General features: G+C 59.2%; 5 protein-coding genes across 6 annotated transcripts; all 5 read right to left on the reverse strand.

Annotated features, from left to right (window-relative positions):
* Positions 1-484: 484 nt before the first annotated feature.
* Positions 485-1,642, reverse strand: ABB37_09302 (hypothetical protein; the record flags this gene model as incomplete). The annotated part of the gene is made up of 1 exon (XM_015808699.1): positions 485-1,642. Exon 1 carries the CDS (start codon positions 1,490-1,492, stop codon positions 485-487), a length of 1,008 nt encoding a protein of 335 aa, XP_015652750.1. The 5' UTR covers positions 1,493-1,642.
* Positions 1,643-2,862: 1,220 nt separating this feature from the next.
* ABB37_09303 (putative vacuolar-type Ca2 -ATPase) lies at positions 2,863-7,962 on the reverse strand (the record flags this gene model as incomplete). 2 transcript variants are annotated; one of them, XM_015808701.1, is made up of 1 exon in its annotated part: positions 2,863-7,962. In XM_015808701.1, the coding sequence occupies exon 1, from the start codon at positions 6,175-6,177 to the stop codon at positions 2,863-2,865; it is 3,315 nt and encodes a 1,104-aa protein (XP_015652752.1). In that variant the 5' UTR covers positions 6,178-7,962. The 2 variants fall into 2 exon arrangements, with proteins under 2 accessions (XP_015652752.1, XP_015652751.1); XM_015808700.1 differs by having other exon boundaries at positions 2,863-7,867.
* Positions 7,963-9,012: 1,050 nt separating this feature from the next.
* ABB37_09304 (hypothetical protein) lies at positions 9,013-10,227 on the reverse strand (the record flags this gene model as incomplete). The annotated part of the gene is made up of 1 exon (XM_015808702.1): positions 9,013-10,227. The coding sequence occupies one exon, from the start codon at positions 10,225-10,227 to the stop codon at positions 9,013-9,015; it is 1,215 nt and encodes a 404-aa protein (XP_015652753.1).
* Positions 10,228-10,232: 5 nt separating this feature from the next.
* On the reverse strand, positions 10,233-14,784 carry ABB37_09305 (hypothetical protein; the record flags this gene model as incomplete). Its single annotated transcript, XM_015808703.1, has 1 exon — positions 10,233-14,784. Exon 1 carries the CDS (start codon positions 12,867-12,869, stop codon positions 10,233-10,235), a length of 2,637 nt encoding a protein of 878 aa, XP_015652754.1. The 5' UTR covers positions 12,870-14,784.
* Positions 14,785-15,459: 675 nt separating this feature from the next.
* ABB37_09306 (hypothetical protein) lies at positions 15,460-16,182 on the reverse strand (the record flags this gene model as incomplete). Its single annotated transcript, XM_015808704.1, has 1 exon — positions 15,460-16,182. One exon carries the CDS (start codon positions 16,180-16,182, stop codon positions 15,460-15,462), a length of 723 nt encoding a protein of 240 aa, XP_015652755.1.
* Between the last annotated feature and the right edge of the window lie 138 nt (positions 16,183-16,320).

Here is a 16,320-nt window from a genome sequence, read left to right on the forward strand (position 1 = left end):
CCCCCTCCCCTCCTTTTTTTGTCTCTTTTATCAATTCGCGTGATTAATTAAAAACAACAACAACAACGCCAACAAGAGTTACGCAAGGCACGCAGACCAGAAAGAGAGAAAGAAAAAAGTCCTCACGCTTATTCGGGAAGGGAGAAACGCTTCTCTCTCTTTACTATAGAAGAAGGAGGCTTCCTTGCTTTCTCCGTAGCCCTTGCCGCACTAGCGTACACGCCAGCTGAAACGGGCTGAAGTGCTGATGCAGTGCACCTCCATAGTGCGCTCGCACGCACGCCGCGCTTTCTGTGAGTGCAGGAAGATGACCTGGAAGAGCAAAGATCATGGACACAGGCATGACAACCTGTCTGCTTTCTTTGACGATTTCTTTCCTCCCCCCCCCCCTCTCAGTCAACGGTGTCCAGAGGAAAAGAAGGAGTAAGTATCACCCTTGTGGCCATCCGCATCCGTCAGCCATCGCTTCCACCGCCTCTCGAGCCTACAGATCGCGGAGCAGCGACGAGTAGAGCAGCTCGCTATCGCACAAGGCGTCAAGGTGGTCCGTCTGCTCGCGCAAATGCTTCATCAGCAGCATCGTCTCCGCATCCTGGCCCACCGGCACGTTGCCGTTGTCCTTTGCATTGCCCTCTTTATCCAGGTTTGACTTCAGCTGCTCCGTGTTGCTACGGATGGAGCTCAGCAGCGCCTCGATGTAGTTGCCGACAGCCAGGCTCTCAATTGCCTTGAAGGTGTCCGTGACGGGGTTCGTGTGGATGTGCAGCAGGTTCAGCTTGTGGAAGGCGTCCACGTCGAGCTTCACCGGGATCTCATGCAGCGCGCCGTGCTTCGTGATGCCGCTCTCCTTCGCGTAACCCGCTAAGCCGCGCCGACGCTGGTAGCTGCGCTCCTTCGACACCAGCACGTCATACTTGTAGTACGCCTCCGTGGGCGTGAAGGCGCGGATGTAGGGGCGGCCCAGCAGGCTGGTGCGGAAGGGATCGTAGATCAGCAGGATGGCCGGCTGGCTCTGGTCGTGCAGGTCGCGCAGCTTATCCATGGTCCGCTTCGAGTACGGGTTGAAGCGAGCGCTGCACACCACAAACTGGCCAATCGCGTTGGTGTCGAGGAACTCGTCCGAGTAGGCGGCCTCGTGGATGTTCATGTCGTTGCGCAGCAGCTCTCGCTCCTTGCGCAGCCGCTCCGTAAACTCCTCCTGCGACATGCGGTCCTCCTCCTCGACGTCGATGCGGGGTTGAAAGCGCACATCCGTGATGGAGACGGCGTCGCCGATCTGCAGGCCGATGACGTCGCCGAAGATGTTCTGGCTGCTCGTGGCACTGCGGGCGTTGTACAGCAGCGCACACACGGCGGGAAAGGACAGCTGCACCGTCTTGGGCAGCGGAAACTCGGTGCACATCACGCACCCGCTCTCATCGAACTTCTCCTTCTCCTCGTCCACGGCCGGCTGCGCCTCCGTCACTGGCAACTTCGGGAAGCCCGCGTACATGATGAAGAGGGGAGGGAGAGAGGGGGATAAAGAAGAGGTGCTCACAGAGAGAGAGAACAACAAATGAAATACCTGTGGTTGTGCGGGAGACGGCTAGAGGTTCGCGTGGGGACAGCAACAAGAGAAGGTGTGTTTGCTTTTCCTGTTTTCTATTAGCATCATTATCATTATGTAGGTGTGTGTTGTTGTTGATGATGATGATGATCCCAAAATGTGGAGTGAAGAGCGTGATTCGATGAACGGAAGCAAAGCAAAAAGAAGACGAGAAAGACAGCAGTGGATGACGAGTGAGAGAAGGACCGCTGCTGCACGGCGGTACGAGATCCGCGGCAAGCTACCCGTGCAGACCTTGCACAAGAAGCATTGGTTTTCTTTTCGCATGGCCGTCAGCCACCCGCGCCGCATGCGGCATCGTCCAACACGGGGAAAGGGGAGGGGGAAGAGAGAACGGTTTCCGCTGGCCCACCAGCGCGTAGCGACACGTGGAAGAAGAAAACAATAACAATAACCGACATGAGAGCTAGATGGGGGAAAAAGCTTCGTCTTCAGCCACCTCAATTGCACGACCGCCTACATCCTCAGCTGCTCAGGTGGTCACCCAGGGAGAGTCTTCTCAACGTGCTAGCTGTGGCACGGCACATCCCACCTTAGGGATGGTTGAACAGATTAACAAAAAGCAAAGGTTGTACTCTCAACCATTTGTATATATATATAAGTGAACGTAAAGTTCTCATAGGAGGCTGATACGGTGGTCCCTGGATGATAGTGAAAAGAAGAAAAGGGCAAAAAAAAAGAAGGGGCCGAAATCAGAAGCACAACGAGCCCGCAAATCTGTGGAGTACAACAAGTCGCGAGTCGTTCATCTTCTTCCGGCCGCATTTTGACTTGAGAGACACAACAACAGGCACATGCGGAGAGAAATATATAAAAATAATTTGGCCGAGTGCGCGTTGCTGCCCACACGTTACTTTCAACTGATATTACGATTACTTCCTTCTTTAGAGACGCTTGCCACCACAGTTTTCGGATTTGCTGATCTCTAGTTTTCCTCTCCCTCCTCGCGCGCGCGACACGCCTCAACACGCCGACGGTGAAGCTGACTTAGGCACACGCCGCACCAGCGAATCAAGCGAATAGATAAAAAAAACGGGAAACAAAAAATGGGAGGAAAATAGAAATTGTTGATGCTGCGTGCTCATTGTTGACGACGAAGGCACACAGCGTGTAAAGGGAGAGCACATCGAGCGAAACCGCCAGAGAGCCACAACGGACCCGCATAAGAAGGCGCGCGCGCAGAGGGACAGAGCAAAAAAAAAAAAGCAGGCTGCAGCAGATTGTGCGTTTGCTGGTTGGTAGTTGTCCGTATTTCTTTATCCCTTTGGCGAGGTTAGCTTCACCATTTGCTTGTACACGTTGTGCGACAACTCCGAGTTCATGTCGCGATCCCGGTACGCACGGCGGAACGCGTTCACCACCTTCAGCGTCTCCACATGCTCCGCGTACACGCGGAACCACAGACTGAGCACACGTGCGTGGGTGGCCTTGTGCAGTGCCTCGCCACACCGTCCAGCGCGCGCGTCCGCCGTGTGCTCGACGTCCTTCGCCAGCTTCACCAGAAACTGTCTCGCGTCCTCATCGACGTTGTCGGCGTCGAACTCACGCTTAAACTTCAGCTCCCGCGCCGGGATGCAGCGGGAGGCCATGCCCAGCGGGATGTTGAAGAAGGTCAGCACGAGGGTCGCCGTCCACTCCGAAAAGTGCAGTCGCGTGACGTCCATGAAGTCGCCGAAGGCCTCCACTGCCACGAGCTGAAACACGACGCAGAAGCCCACGACACCAAGGAAGGCCTTGGAGCGCTCAAAGCCCTCAAAGACATCGATCTCGTCGTACAGCTTCCGGCAGTTGAACATCTGGAAAAGCGCGCCGAACACAAAGACGTTGAAGACGAAGGTCTGGTGCTCGCGGCTAAACTTCGGGATGTTGAACCAGCGGAAGCCGACACTCTGCGTTACGAGGGTGACGATGAGCTGATACAGAGCAATGACACCAATCGTGACGTGCATGCGGCGCGAGATGAGCGGGGCCTTGCGGCTGACAGGACCACGACGCAGACAGTCCTCGCTCGGCTCCTCCGTGGCGAGGGCAAGGGCGGCAAGCGTGTCCATGATCAGGTTCACCCACAGCAGCTGCACCGTCGTCAGCGGCGAGGACGCGCCGCCCGTCATGACCGACCCGATGAAGGTCAGCGCCACAGACACGTAGTTCACCGTCAGCTGCAGCTGCAGGAACTTGCGGATGTTGTCGTTCACACACCGGCCCCACACAACGGCGCGCTGCACGGAGCGGAAGTTGTCGTCCAGCAGCACAATATCCGCGGACTTCACGGCGATATCCGTGCCGCTCCGCATCACAAAGCCCACATTCGCCAGCCGCAGCGCAGGTGCGTCGTTCGTGCCGTCGCCCGTCACCGCCACCACCTCGCCACGCACCATGAGCATCAGCACCAGCAATTGCTTGTCCAGCGGCTGCGAGCGAGCCATCACCGTCATGTGGTCCAGAACAGGCCAGAACTTCTCCATCCGCTCCTCGTCACCGTAGGCGTCGTACACAAGATTTCGGAAATCCTGACCGGTCATGGCGAGGTCGCCGCGTGAACGATTAAAAATACCGCATTCACGAGAAATGGCAAGGGCGGTATCGAGGTTGTCGCCGGTGCACATCCGCACCGTCACGCCGGCCATCTGGCACTTCTGCACCGCCTCCGCCACCTCCGGACGCAGCGGGTCGTGAATGCCGATCAGACACAGCCACACCAGCTTCTCCGTCGGCTCGTCCTCCGGGAGCTCCTTCCCGCTCAGGGTGGTGTACGCAACACCGATGGTGCGGTTAGCGTCGGTGGCAAACGTGCGGAGTTGCGCCGTAATCAAGTTACGCACGTCATCCGTCATGGGGACCTCCTCGCCCGCCTCGTTCACGTAACGGTCGCACAGCGGCAGCACGCGATCGGAGCCGCCCTTCACGTGGTGCAGCAGCGTCCCGTCCTCCTGGCGCACCACGGCGCTCATCCGCTTCCGATCGCTCGTGAAGGGGAACAGCATGAACCCGCGCTTGTGGCACGCCGCACGCATCCGCTGGTGCGGCCGCTCCTTCATGTTGTTCACGTCCGCGTCCGCCAGCATCGCGCGGTCCACAAAGTCCAGCAGCGCGTTGTCCGTCTTGTTGCCCTTGTCCGTCATCCACTGCCAGTACGGCGCAACCGCGTGCCCCTCCTTGTCCGTCGTGCTCACAACCTTCTCGCTCGAGCTGTTGATCGCAAGGCTCTCCACCAGCATCTCCCGGATGCGGGGGTTGACATCATGAAGACACGTTATGGGTTGGGGAATGTCACCTGGTTGCGCAACACGAAAGCGCTGCATGCCCACGTAGCCCTGCACCACGCTCATCCGGTTCTGCGTCAGCGTGCCCGTCTTGTCGCTGCAGATCTGTGTCGCGTTGCCCATCGTCTCGCACGCGCGCAGGCGGCGCACCTGGTTGTTGTCGTCGTGCATCTTGTTCTGCGAGTAGGCCAGCGCAATCGTGACGGCCAGCGGCAGCCCTTCCGGCACGGCCACCACCACGACCGTGACACAGAGAATGAAGTAGTCGAGGAAGTGCTTATAGCTGGCGTTGGGGCGGTGGCGGACGAGGTCGGCAATTTCAATGCACGCGAGAATCACGAAGAGCACCGCCGCGGCACTGATGCCGATGCGGCCGATCTTCTCCGCCAAATCGTCCAGGCGCTCCTGCAGAGGCGTCGGACGTGGCGCACCCGCACCGCGCGACTCCATCAGCAGCTTGCCACCGAAGGAGCGCTCGCCCACCGCACACGCCAGCATGTACGCGTCCTCCGCCGTGTTCACAACAGTGCCCGTCAGGATGATCGGCGCCTCCGCGTTCTTCTTCTTCGGGTCGTTCTCGCCCGTCACGCTGCTCTCGTCGATCACAACGCTCATGCCGCGCACGAAGAACCCGTCCACGGGCACCACAAGACCGGGCGACAGGTTCACAACGTCGCCCACAACGATCTCCGTCACGTCGACCGTCACCTCCGCACCGTCGCGGCGCACGCGGATCGGCTGCGCGGAGTTCTCCTCCGTCAGCTTGTGGAACTTCTGCTCCTTGCGGTAGTCGTTCACCGACGACACAGACGTCACGATGAAGACGGAGCACAGGATGGCGAAGCCTTCGATCCACCCAGTCTTGTAGTTCGCCCGCGTCTCCCCAGGCTCCGGCACCGTCAGCCCCAGCACGAGGGACACCAACGCCGCAGCGGCCAGCAGGCGGATCATGCTGTCTTCCCACGCACCCTTGTAAATCTCCCAGAAGGTCAGCGGGGGGTCCTCCGGCAGCGCGTTCTTGCCGAAGAAGCGACGGCGCTCCGCGGCGCTGTGGGCATCGATGCCGTCCCTCAGAGAGGTGTGGAGGGACTTGGCGATGCCCTCCACCTTACCGAGCTCTTCGTAGGACGGCATGCCCTCACTGGCACGAGAGAAAATGTTCTCCAAAGGCACCTGCATCTCGCCACCGATGGCCCTGTCTGCTGCGGTGAGGGTGGTGTGTGGGGGCGGGACGGCGGCGGCACTAGCGCTGATCGTAGGGCGGATCGCCGCCTCCTCGGCGCTGACGACGACGTCCGTTGCGCCCATGTTTTGCCTGGTGGTCGAAGTTAAAGAAAAAGGATATATAAGATGAGATTTTTCTTTTAAGGGAGGAGGAGTGAGGTGGTGCCTGCGTCTGATCTCCGTCGAGCTGCCGCGTCGTGGGCGCAAGACAAAAGCCGCGGCTTCTTTCGATAAAGACAAATACAGAAGCGAAAAGGGTGTATATATGTATATATGTGCTGCGATTAGCAGAGAAAACAAGGCTTATCGCTTGCCGTGAATACCCGTAAAGTTAAATAGCCAAAATAAAAAAGAGGAGGTCTCTTCGGTGAACACCGATCACAAAAAGAGATGTACGAAAATGACAGGCTGATCAGCAGGGAAAAAAGGGAAAAGATCTCTTCTGCGAGTGTATAGGTCGCTTCGGAAAAGCACAACGAGGACAAAGGGTGAAGGGGACAGATAACACTTCGCAATTCGAACTACACAGCTTCACGAATTGCTCTGAAGCCGAAAGCAATAGATAGATATATAGATATATGTCAAGCAAGTGAATCTCCTTCACAGAAACTACGGGTGTTCTATTGAGCTGCGCTTCAAACCTCCCGTTGAGATGAATAGGTAGACGCGAAAGGTTTAATATTAATAAAAATAGGAGAGGAAATGCGAATTAAATGGCGGTAATATACGGTGCTTGTTTTTTGGAAAGGGGAAAGTTTAAGCACGGCCTGCAAGTACGGAGAACCAAGAACAAGAAAAGGGCGTCAAATGCCCAAGGAAAGAGCCGCGGCGAAGGTGCCTCAACAAAGAAAAACTCGTTCAACACCCCGGTGAGAGCTGAAAGCACCCAAATAATACTAATAAAAGAATTGCGAGAGAAGAGAAACACCAGAAAATGATAACGTTAACGGGAAAAAAGGTGTATGAAGGCGCGCTTTTAGAGTCGCTCTTCTCCGTGTACGAGACAGCAGGTTCTACTTCTCCTGTGTCGGTAAGTTGGTTCGCGACGCAGAAGAACTCGCTGACCCTTTTTTCTTCCTTTGAATTTCTTTTAAGAGAAGGCTGTCACTTCGTCCGTTACTCTTGTCAACGGAGCCTTCAGGAAACGGATTCGGCTGAACGGCTCTTCGTCTGCCGTCCCTTCGTATCTATAGCGTGTCCTAACAGTGCGCGTATCACTTCAAGATGGTGGCGCAGCGCCCAGACACACACACACACGCGGGTAAATGCCGGCCTGCGAGAAGTACAAGCACTGGATTCTCTCCTGTCGGATGTGTAATCTTCTTTGGGGGAGAAGGAGGTTGACGGCGAGCGGCGTGACACGCGGAAACAGCAACAGCAATATATATTTACAAACGAAAGGAAAACAAATCTTTAAACAATAATAATTAAAAACTCAAAAAAAAACGAGCGTTAAGCTTTTGACTCCTTTTTTTCTTCTTGTTTATCTGTTTTTAAGTTAAAGGGGGCGCGCAACTGGTAAAGCACAGTACTACAACGAAGATATATATATATATATAATAGAAAGCAAAGGAAGAGCCTACGAAAGAGAGAGGAGAGAGAAATGAAAGACTTAACAACAAGAAACAACAAGAGTAGAAAGGGGGGAAAATAAATGCTTACGAGAGACACACAACAGCACGAAAAAGAAGGGGGAGAGAAGAATCCGGGAGAGAGAGAGAGGTATGCGTAGTAATACGTGAAGGGAAATAGAAAGCAGAGAGAAAAAAAGTACTGCCTAATCTTGAAAGGTGCACGTGCGTATGTGAACGCAGAAGGTGGGAGTTTGGGATGTTGTAGGGGGGAGGGAGGTTCGTTCACGAAACGAGCTTCAACGCGCAGGGGAGGAGAGCCGTTGAGGAGAAACAGAAAAGCTGATGAAGTGAGTTTATGTATATATACATACGGCAAAGCCCATTCTTTTCCTTATTATCCTTTCCTTCATATATCAGAGAAGATGCGTAAGAGGGAGGGGGGTAAGGTTCCTTCGCAGAGGTTTCCTGTGCCTCATGTATGAGGGAAACCCAGTCTTTTTTGGGGGGCCCAGATGTAGTCAGTAAGAGGCCGTTTTATTCCTCTTTTTTGCTTTTGTAGGTAGTTAAGCACACCACGTTTGATCAGCAGTTGCTCTGGAACTCAGAGCGGGACGCAGCAGTGAAATTGTAAAACAATAATAATAATGGTTTTCCTTCGCAATGGTATTGACGCACACGAGCAGGTGTATTATTAGTTCAGCTCGAAATCTCAGAGTGTATAAGAGGGGAAACAAAGAAAGAAGAGGGGGGCCGCTGGGCGTCGGAGCGAAGCGGGAAAGACTCGGTATAAAACAGAACAAACAGGGTATTCTCAAATGAAAGCAACGGAACCCCTGACGGCCTATCACGCCAGCCATCTCTACTTATATGTGAAGAGTCCTGACATCGAGCGGCAGTGTTTGGTTAAGTATTAATATGTACGCTGTTCACTGGGTCAACGTGCCCGCATTCGGCAAAAAAATAAAAACCCGTAAACAATACGGAGGTGGAACCACCACCACCCTCTCCCTTCCCAACGAAGAGGCGCAAAGAAGTGCTTGTGGATGTGTGTGTGTGTGTGTGTGCATCCACCAAACCATGACGGGACGCCGTTGCAGACAATAACAAGAAGAAGAATAAAACGGAGGTAAAAAAAATGGATGGAGACGGTAATACGAGATACCTGCCCAAAAGCAAAACAAAAGAGAGAAAGAAAAGCGTGCACGTGCAGCGATGCGTGCCACATTGTTGGCTTGTTTATTTCCTTCCAATGACACACGAATAGAGTATTCTTATCATTATTATTCTTATTATCCTTAAGTCATGCCGGGGCTGTGTCTCTCCCGTTCCTGCGACGTGCGTGTGCTCACACCGACATTTCCTGTATTCGCAGGTGCGGCGTGTAATGCTCCACCTCGCGCCACTCCGCCGCTCCCATGGAACCCGGACGCAGCAGCACCACCACACGCGCCTGCGGTCGCCACAGTGCCAGTACGGCAAACAACCCCGGAACGGCCTCCTGCAACACCACCGTCTTCGCCGCCGCCGCACGAGCAGCAGCGGCGTCATCATTCGAGGAAGAAGACGGCGGCTCCTCCGTCTCCTCCTCGGCGGCAGCGGGGCCGCTAGCGCCTACGGTGAGATAGTAGTGGTTGTTGCCGAAGGCGACCTGCGTCAGACCCCGCAGCCCGCGGCACTCCGCAGCGACGGCGGCCGCGGTGGAGAAGGTACGGGTGGTGGTTGTAGCCCCGCTACGGCGCAGCCCACGTGCGCTTGACATCGATGCGGCAAGCGGGAACGGAGACGGGGAGGCTGGCGGGGAGGGAACGGGTCGTGGCCACGGCATCGCGGCGCCATTACCGCCGTCGTGCGTGCTCACTCGCCCTCGGCCACCCTCGAAGGCACGAGACTTGCTGTTCATATGGTGGGCGAGAGAGCACCCGTTGCCCCGCCGGCCCCGCGTTGCTCGACCACTGGTGAGGGGCGAGGCGACGACGACCAACGGCACCGACGACGCAGCGGGCAGCCGCACTGCACAGGCGGTGGCGCAGCACGGCATGGCGGCCTCCCGCACCGCGGCGAGCGTCATCGCGGGACGGTGGGCGCGGAGCGCCGGACACTCGCTGCACCGCGCAGGCGGGTGCGGATGCGGATGCGTGTGCGTGCTAGCGCTGTTTCTCGCCGTGACCGCTTGCAGCTGCTGCTGCCTTTCCATGCGAGTCTGCTCTGCGTGGGTACGGAGGGACTCCGCCAGCCAATGAAGGTCACGCACCCGCGCGCAGTATCGCACGTCGAGGTCGGCGAGGTGCGGCAGCGCTGCCATCAACGACGACAGCGCTGAAGCATCGACCGAGGTGCCGCTCAGCTTCAGCACGCGCAGACGCCGGCACCGCGTGGACACACACTGCACCTCCGACACGCAGTGACATCCGTGGAGGCGCAGCTCCTGCAGCAGCGGCCCGATCACGCCGCCCACCAGCGCGCGCAGCATCGTGTTGTTCATGGCGGTGTAGCTCAAGTTTACCCGCGTCAGCACGCCGTTCACGATGGCGGGCGCTGAGGGCACAGTGAGGGAGAGCATCGTGCTCACGTTGATCCCACCATCTTTGACAGATCCACCTCCGTCACCCACCGCCCCATCAAAGCGATCTGCGCCACCTCCGCAGCGTCCACACTGCCTCTGCAATGCTGCTGCAGCTGACGCAGATCGGGACAGAGACGGCCGAGGAGCGCGGACAGGCCGCGCAGCCCCTCGCCACACCTGACCGACATGGTCCGCGCGTTCAGCAGCTGCCCACCGGGCAACCGGACCTCACGCAGCACCGCACAGCACCGCAGCGGCGCGACGTCGGTGATGGCGGCACACCCGCACAGGTCGATCGTCTCCAGCGTCGTCTGCAGGCCGGCGCTGAGGTGGGCCAGCGCGGCATCGGTGAGCAGCGTATCCGCCACCGATAAGACGCACAGACGCGGACAGCGCTGCACAATCACGCCTGCCATCGGGTCCGCCCGAAGGGAGCGGCAGCCAGAGAGGCGAAGCTCCCGTAGACACTGCAGCGCCCCTTCACTGGGCTGGTGTGTGTGACGCGCACCGTCACTTCGCTGGTAGGGAATGCCCAACGATCCGCCCGAGGTGCTCGGACGCCAGACGAGGAGGTGTGCTAGCGTGCGTACGTCGTGCACCGCACCCGCCAACGAGAGCGTGGTGCCGCCAAACGAAAAACACTCTCCCTCCCCTTCCCTCTCGCCCTCCCCGTTGCCGTCGTCCTCGTCGAGCAGCTGCCCCAACTCGGTGCAGCCGTCAAGGTAGAGGGCGCGGAGGTGCGGCAGCAAGCGTGGGAGACTGTAGAACTCGCCGTGCCGCAGAAACGCTGCGTAGGCGGCCCGCACGGAGGCGAAGTCTGCTGCCGGCGCGAGGGGCAGCCCGCTCCCTGCTTCGCTGCGAGTTGCCTCCCCCGCCCCTCCCTCCTCCGCCTCCGCTTCGTCATCGAAGGGGACGGCACGCCAGCTGGGCAGTAGTCGTTGCGGGGTTGTTGTTCGCGCCATCCGCATCGCCTCCACGCCGTGCACCGTGAGCTGCGTTAAGGTAGGAAAGAGACGGCTCAGGACGGGGATGACGCCACCGTAACCCTGCACCGACAGTGCCGAACCGCGCGGGGACGCAGGGGTAAATTTGCTGCCGTTGCTGCTGCTTCCTCTCGCAAGGAGCCGCTCTTCGTAGTTCACCCTCTGTCGTGCAGCACCGTCTAGGTCCTGTACCTCGTCGACAGCGCTCTCAGGAGAGGCCGCAGACGTGGCGTCCAGCACCGTCGCATCCGGCAGCTGCAGGCGCCGCAGCTGTGGGCAGGCGAAGGCGACGCAGCCAACCGCCACCACGGGCGTCTGCGCGAGGTACAGCTCCTCCACCGCCTGCATCAGCCACGGACAGGCTCGCAGGCACAACGACTCTAACGCTTCAGAGGTGAGAGAGGACAACCCAACGAGGTTCAGCACGTGCAGCCGACGCGAAGTTGCTCGCCGCAGCACCGCTGGGACTTCCTGCAAGTCCATGCACCAGCTCAAGTGAAGCTCGCTGAGCAGGGGCAGGGCTGCCACGACCTGCCCACACACGTCATCCGTCACCGCGCTGTGACTGAGGTTGAGGGAGAGTAAGTTAGGGCAATGACAGATCCACGGGAGCGCGTGGGGAAGCGGCATTGGCGAGGCGGGGGAGGGACTCGCTGCGGGGGACACCTTCAGCGGAGGCGCCAGCACCCAGGGCACACTGGGCGCCACGTACAGCTCCTCCAGTGGAGACGGCAGCAGCGGCGGCGGCGGCGGTGGCGGCATCGATGGTGTCGTCTCATCCATTCGGTAAGAGGAGGTGCTAGCAGCGCTGGTTGCTTCAGCGGAGCCCGTAACGCGCAGTGATGAGGGCGAAGGCGAAGGCGGCTGCGCGCGTCGACTCGTCTGCTCTTGCCTCCGCGCTGCAGATGAAGCAAGAAGATGCAACCTCACTGTAGCAGGCTCATGGAACGCCGGTGCTGCGCCGCTGCGCCTTCCCAAGTCACCCACTTCAAGAGTTACTATCTCGTTTCGTCCTATCTGAAAAAGGGGGGAGCGGGGTGGTGAGGAGACTCGGGATACGTGGAGATGCTCATCTGGCGAGAGCAGGGCACGCATCGGCGCCGTCGTCGTCGTTGCTGTTCGAGCTGCGCTGTCCACGCCGCTCCGTGGAGACGCGCTACTGCGGCGGGCAGCCGTCGACGTGTAGGGTGCGTCCAAGAAAAGGAGTCGGCGGAGACGCGGGGCGGCTGCACGGCGCGTATCGCCGTCAACTTCATCCATTGTGGGCAGAGACGTGCGTGTCCCAGGCGCGTCTGCTTTTGCGGGCCCGTGCACGCCCACCTGTAGCTGTTGCAGCAGCTGGCTCACCCAGCACGTCTGTGCGCCGGCACAGGTGGGAGGCAGCCCGGATATAATGAGCTCCTCCAGTGACTGAAACAGCGAGGGCAGCTGCGATGGCAGCGGCAACGGTGCATAAAGAGCGGGCAGATCGTCGCCGTTGTCGTCGTCAGCGTCTTCCGAGAAGCGCAATGAGTGATCGCCTTCTGTGTGCCCGGCAGACGCGTGGAAGGCCCTTTCGCCTCGTAAAGCACTCAATTCCCCGTGCACGCGACTCGCTGCTGCTGCCGCTGCGGCGGGAGAGCTCGTCATCCTCGCCACCGCACCCACGCCGGGCATCTGCAACGGCCAAGGAATCGGAGAGGACGGCGGGCAGTTCGATCTTCGCCGCGGCGCACACCGCGTCAACTGCGGCGGCGGCGGCGGCGGCTCGTAGTGCACCAACAGACGCCGGATGCTGCCCACGGACGGGAGGTGTCCTAGAACGTGGCAGCACTGCGTCAAGGCGGAGCACGAGAGCTGTACGGCCTGCAGAGAGACCGACACGGGGGGAAGTCAGCAAGTGTTTCCCCCATCGAAGGAGGCGCGGCACCACCCACGGCATCGTCATATGAAGGCGAAGCTGACGCAGCGGGGACGGAGCACGGCCGCCCTCTACGCGCGCTCACGCCTGTCGCTCGCGGAGACGGTGCGGACGCCACGGCCGCCGTGCCGGAAGCGGTGCTCCCAGGAGGGGACGAAGAATCGAGATGAAACAAACCTTCAATTGGCGCGCGTTGATCGCCATAACTGGGGCAGCGATCGTTCCCCTGGCGTACGCACCGCTGAAGCCACCACATCGCCAGCTGCAGCTGTCGCGCCGTGCAATCTGGCGGAGCGAGCGCCTCACGACGCTGCCCACTCGACTCGCCTCGGCCCGGCGACAGACCTGCTGCCGGCTGCTGCGGCGCCAGAGGAAGCAGCGGTGGTGGTGGCGGCGAGGAGGAGCACACGTCGTCCCTGTTGGGGCGAGGAAGCAGACTGCTACGGGGTGATGCAGGCCATTGCCCAGGAAGCGGAAAGGGACATGAACGCGGCGGGGATGCGGCGTCGAGCTCGACACAGTCATTGGCGCTTCCGTGTAAAACAACAGAGAAGCGCAGCGGCACCACCCTGTCGTCGCCGTCCATTAACGTCGTAGCCCAGCTGCTCCTTTCCTGCGCAATGCACACACGGCCCACGGTGCACCCAACACTGGCAACGCTGCTGCCATCGCCACCGCTGCGAGGCCTCAAGCTGCGTATCTGACGACAGTAGGCGATGAGCGCACGGCGGCCCAGTGCGTCACCGCGCTGACACTCCACGCAGTCCACTCTCCCCGTAGACGGTACCCGACCAAACAAGGCGGAATAGAATTGTGAGGAGCTCCACTTCGTCCCAAGCGGGTGCTCGCCGCACGTATTCGTTGAATGGAAACGTTCATGGGCACCGACGTGCAGCTCTCGGTCATGCGGGCAGGTCAGCGGCGCAGAGCGGCTTTGCACCATCATTCGGATGCGTGGGTGCGCCGCGATGAACGCGAGGGGGACTGTAAAGGGTGGTAGCCCATTGCCGCGAGTGGTATCAGCCTCGCAAACGCTGCTGCTGCTGCTGCTGCTCCGGCTGCGCTCCAGCAGCGTACTCGCGGAGCTGCTAGTCCTGCCTGCGCCGTCACGTGGGCTTGGGTAGCCGACAGCGTCCTCCTCGTCTGACGCGGTCGCCTGCGCGGGTGATGAAAGCGGTGCCGCAGGAAGGCCGGCGTGGGTAACGGCGACGGATGAAGGGACGAGCAGCGGGGCTGCACCTTTCGTTGTCGGCGCGGGGCCCACCGTAGGTTCGGAGTCATTTGACGAAGGGATGTGGTGGTGCGAAGAGTGTGCCGGCAAGAAACTGCGGATGTGGAGCAGGGCATGGGGGTCCATGAAGGGAAGCCTGTCCTTTCGAATCGGAGTAGCAGCAACGCGAGGGGAGGGGAATCGCAAGAGGGCAACAGTTTTGGGAACAACGGGGGAGGAGGGGAAGGAAGCGCGCTGATCACTTCGGGAAACAACCGAACCGTTTCGTGAGGGAGGACGTTTGGAATGCACCAAGGTTAGCAGCAAAAGAAAGCAATATAACGCGCTCGCAAGCTGACGTGCGTGTGTGTGTGTGTATAGAAACACAATGGGGGTGTATGTCTTCTATTTACAAAGACCAACGAAAAGATCACGCAGTGAAGTCGGTGTGGCAATACAGCTGTGGAATGAATAGCAATGGAGGTCACGAGAGAAGCGGTGGCGAGTGCCAAATAATCCAAGAAGGATCCGGAGAGTGAGGTGTGAGGGGGAGGGGGGGGAATGGAGAACACAAGATGGAGAAATAAGAAATAAGACGGCAGGCGCAGTGTTTTTTGGTTGCTGCCTGCTTTGCCTTTCCCCTGTGCTTCTCCTTTTGTTTGTGACAGACACACACACGCACCGTGTAGCGAAGGAACGCATCGGAGCACTCCACCCCACCAGAGAAGGCGCGTGGAACAGCTGAGGAGGCAGGGGAGAAGGTGGAGGAGGTGAGAGCACGAAGCCGCCTCATCGTTTCGCCTAGACCGTTGGGACGCGCACCGCCTTCACCGCAGCGACCACGAAACGCACATATATTTTTTCTTCTTTCTCCGCCCTTTTGTTCTCCCTGAGTTTGATTGGTACGAACGGACGATAAGAGTTGTGTGCGCGTAAGAGAATCCAAAGAAAATTTTAAAAAAAGCGCAGTTGACAAACGAATCGCAGCACCCGTCATCGCACCGAATGAAAACGGTGAGGCGACACACCCAGGCAAACAGCACTCGCACAAGCAAAGAAGGAGCGAAAGAGAGAGAAAGAGCTGCTCGGCAACGGCGGCACACGACGTACCCCGTCCCACCTCTCCATTCCGTGCTTCACTCGTGTCGCCGCACCACGGCCCCGACGGAGCGTATCTCCTCCATCACCGACCGCTTAAAGCGCAGCAGCTCCGCCACAGCACGGCGCAACTTGTCGTTCTCGCCCGTCAGGCGCTCGCACTCGCTGAGCACAGTCTGCCATTCACGCGCGTCGGGCGGCAGCGGGAGAGCCGGCGGCTGCGGTGCCTCATCCACGGCGCTCGCTGACGCCGTCGCACTCACTGGTGGAGCGGCATCTTGGGCAGCCTCCGGCACGCACACCTTCTCCTCAGAGGAGGCTGCATTCAACTTGGAAAGCGCCTCCGCCTTCTGCTGTTCTGCCACAAGTAACGCATGCATCGCGTCCGCCTTCTGTGCCGCATCGGCCGCCTCACGCACCGCCGCCTCCGCCCGCTGCTTCGCTGCCGCCACCTCCCTTCTCAGACCCATCGCCTCCGACTGTAGTGCATCTCGCTCCCTCTCGCGGTCCTCCACGACGGTCCGCACCTTTCCCTTCCACGACTCCATCTTCGCGCGAAACGCATCTACCGCCACCTTCGCTTCATCGCGTTCCTGCTGGGCAGCGGCCAGTTCCGCCTGCAGCCGTGCGATGTCCGCGAGCAGCGCCGCAGAATGGTCCTCCGCGTCTTGCAGCGCCGCATTCAGCGCCGCCGCTGTCTCCTCCTTCACAACCGCCAGCTCCTCCTCCAACTGTTCCATGCGCATCTGATCCGCCACCATAGCCTCCTTTACCCGCTCCTTCCATGTCATCAGCTTCTCCGCCTCGGCAGCTACTTTCTCTACAGCACTATCACGCTCCTGCTGGGCAGCGGCGAGCTGTGCTTCCAGCCGCGCAACGTCGGCACGCAGCGCCTCGGC

The sequence above is a fragment of the Leptomonas pyrrhocoris genome (genome assembly GCF_001293395.1).
Source record: "Leptomonas pyrrhocoris isolate H10 chromosome Unknown, whole genome shotgun sequence".
NCBI lineage: Eukaryota > Euglenozoa > Kinetoplastea > Trypanosomatida > Trypanosomatidae > Leptomonas > Leptomonas pyrrhocoris.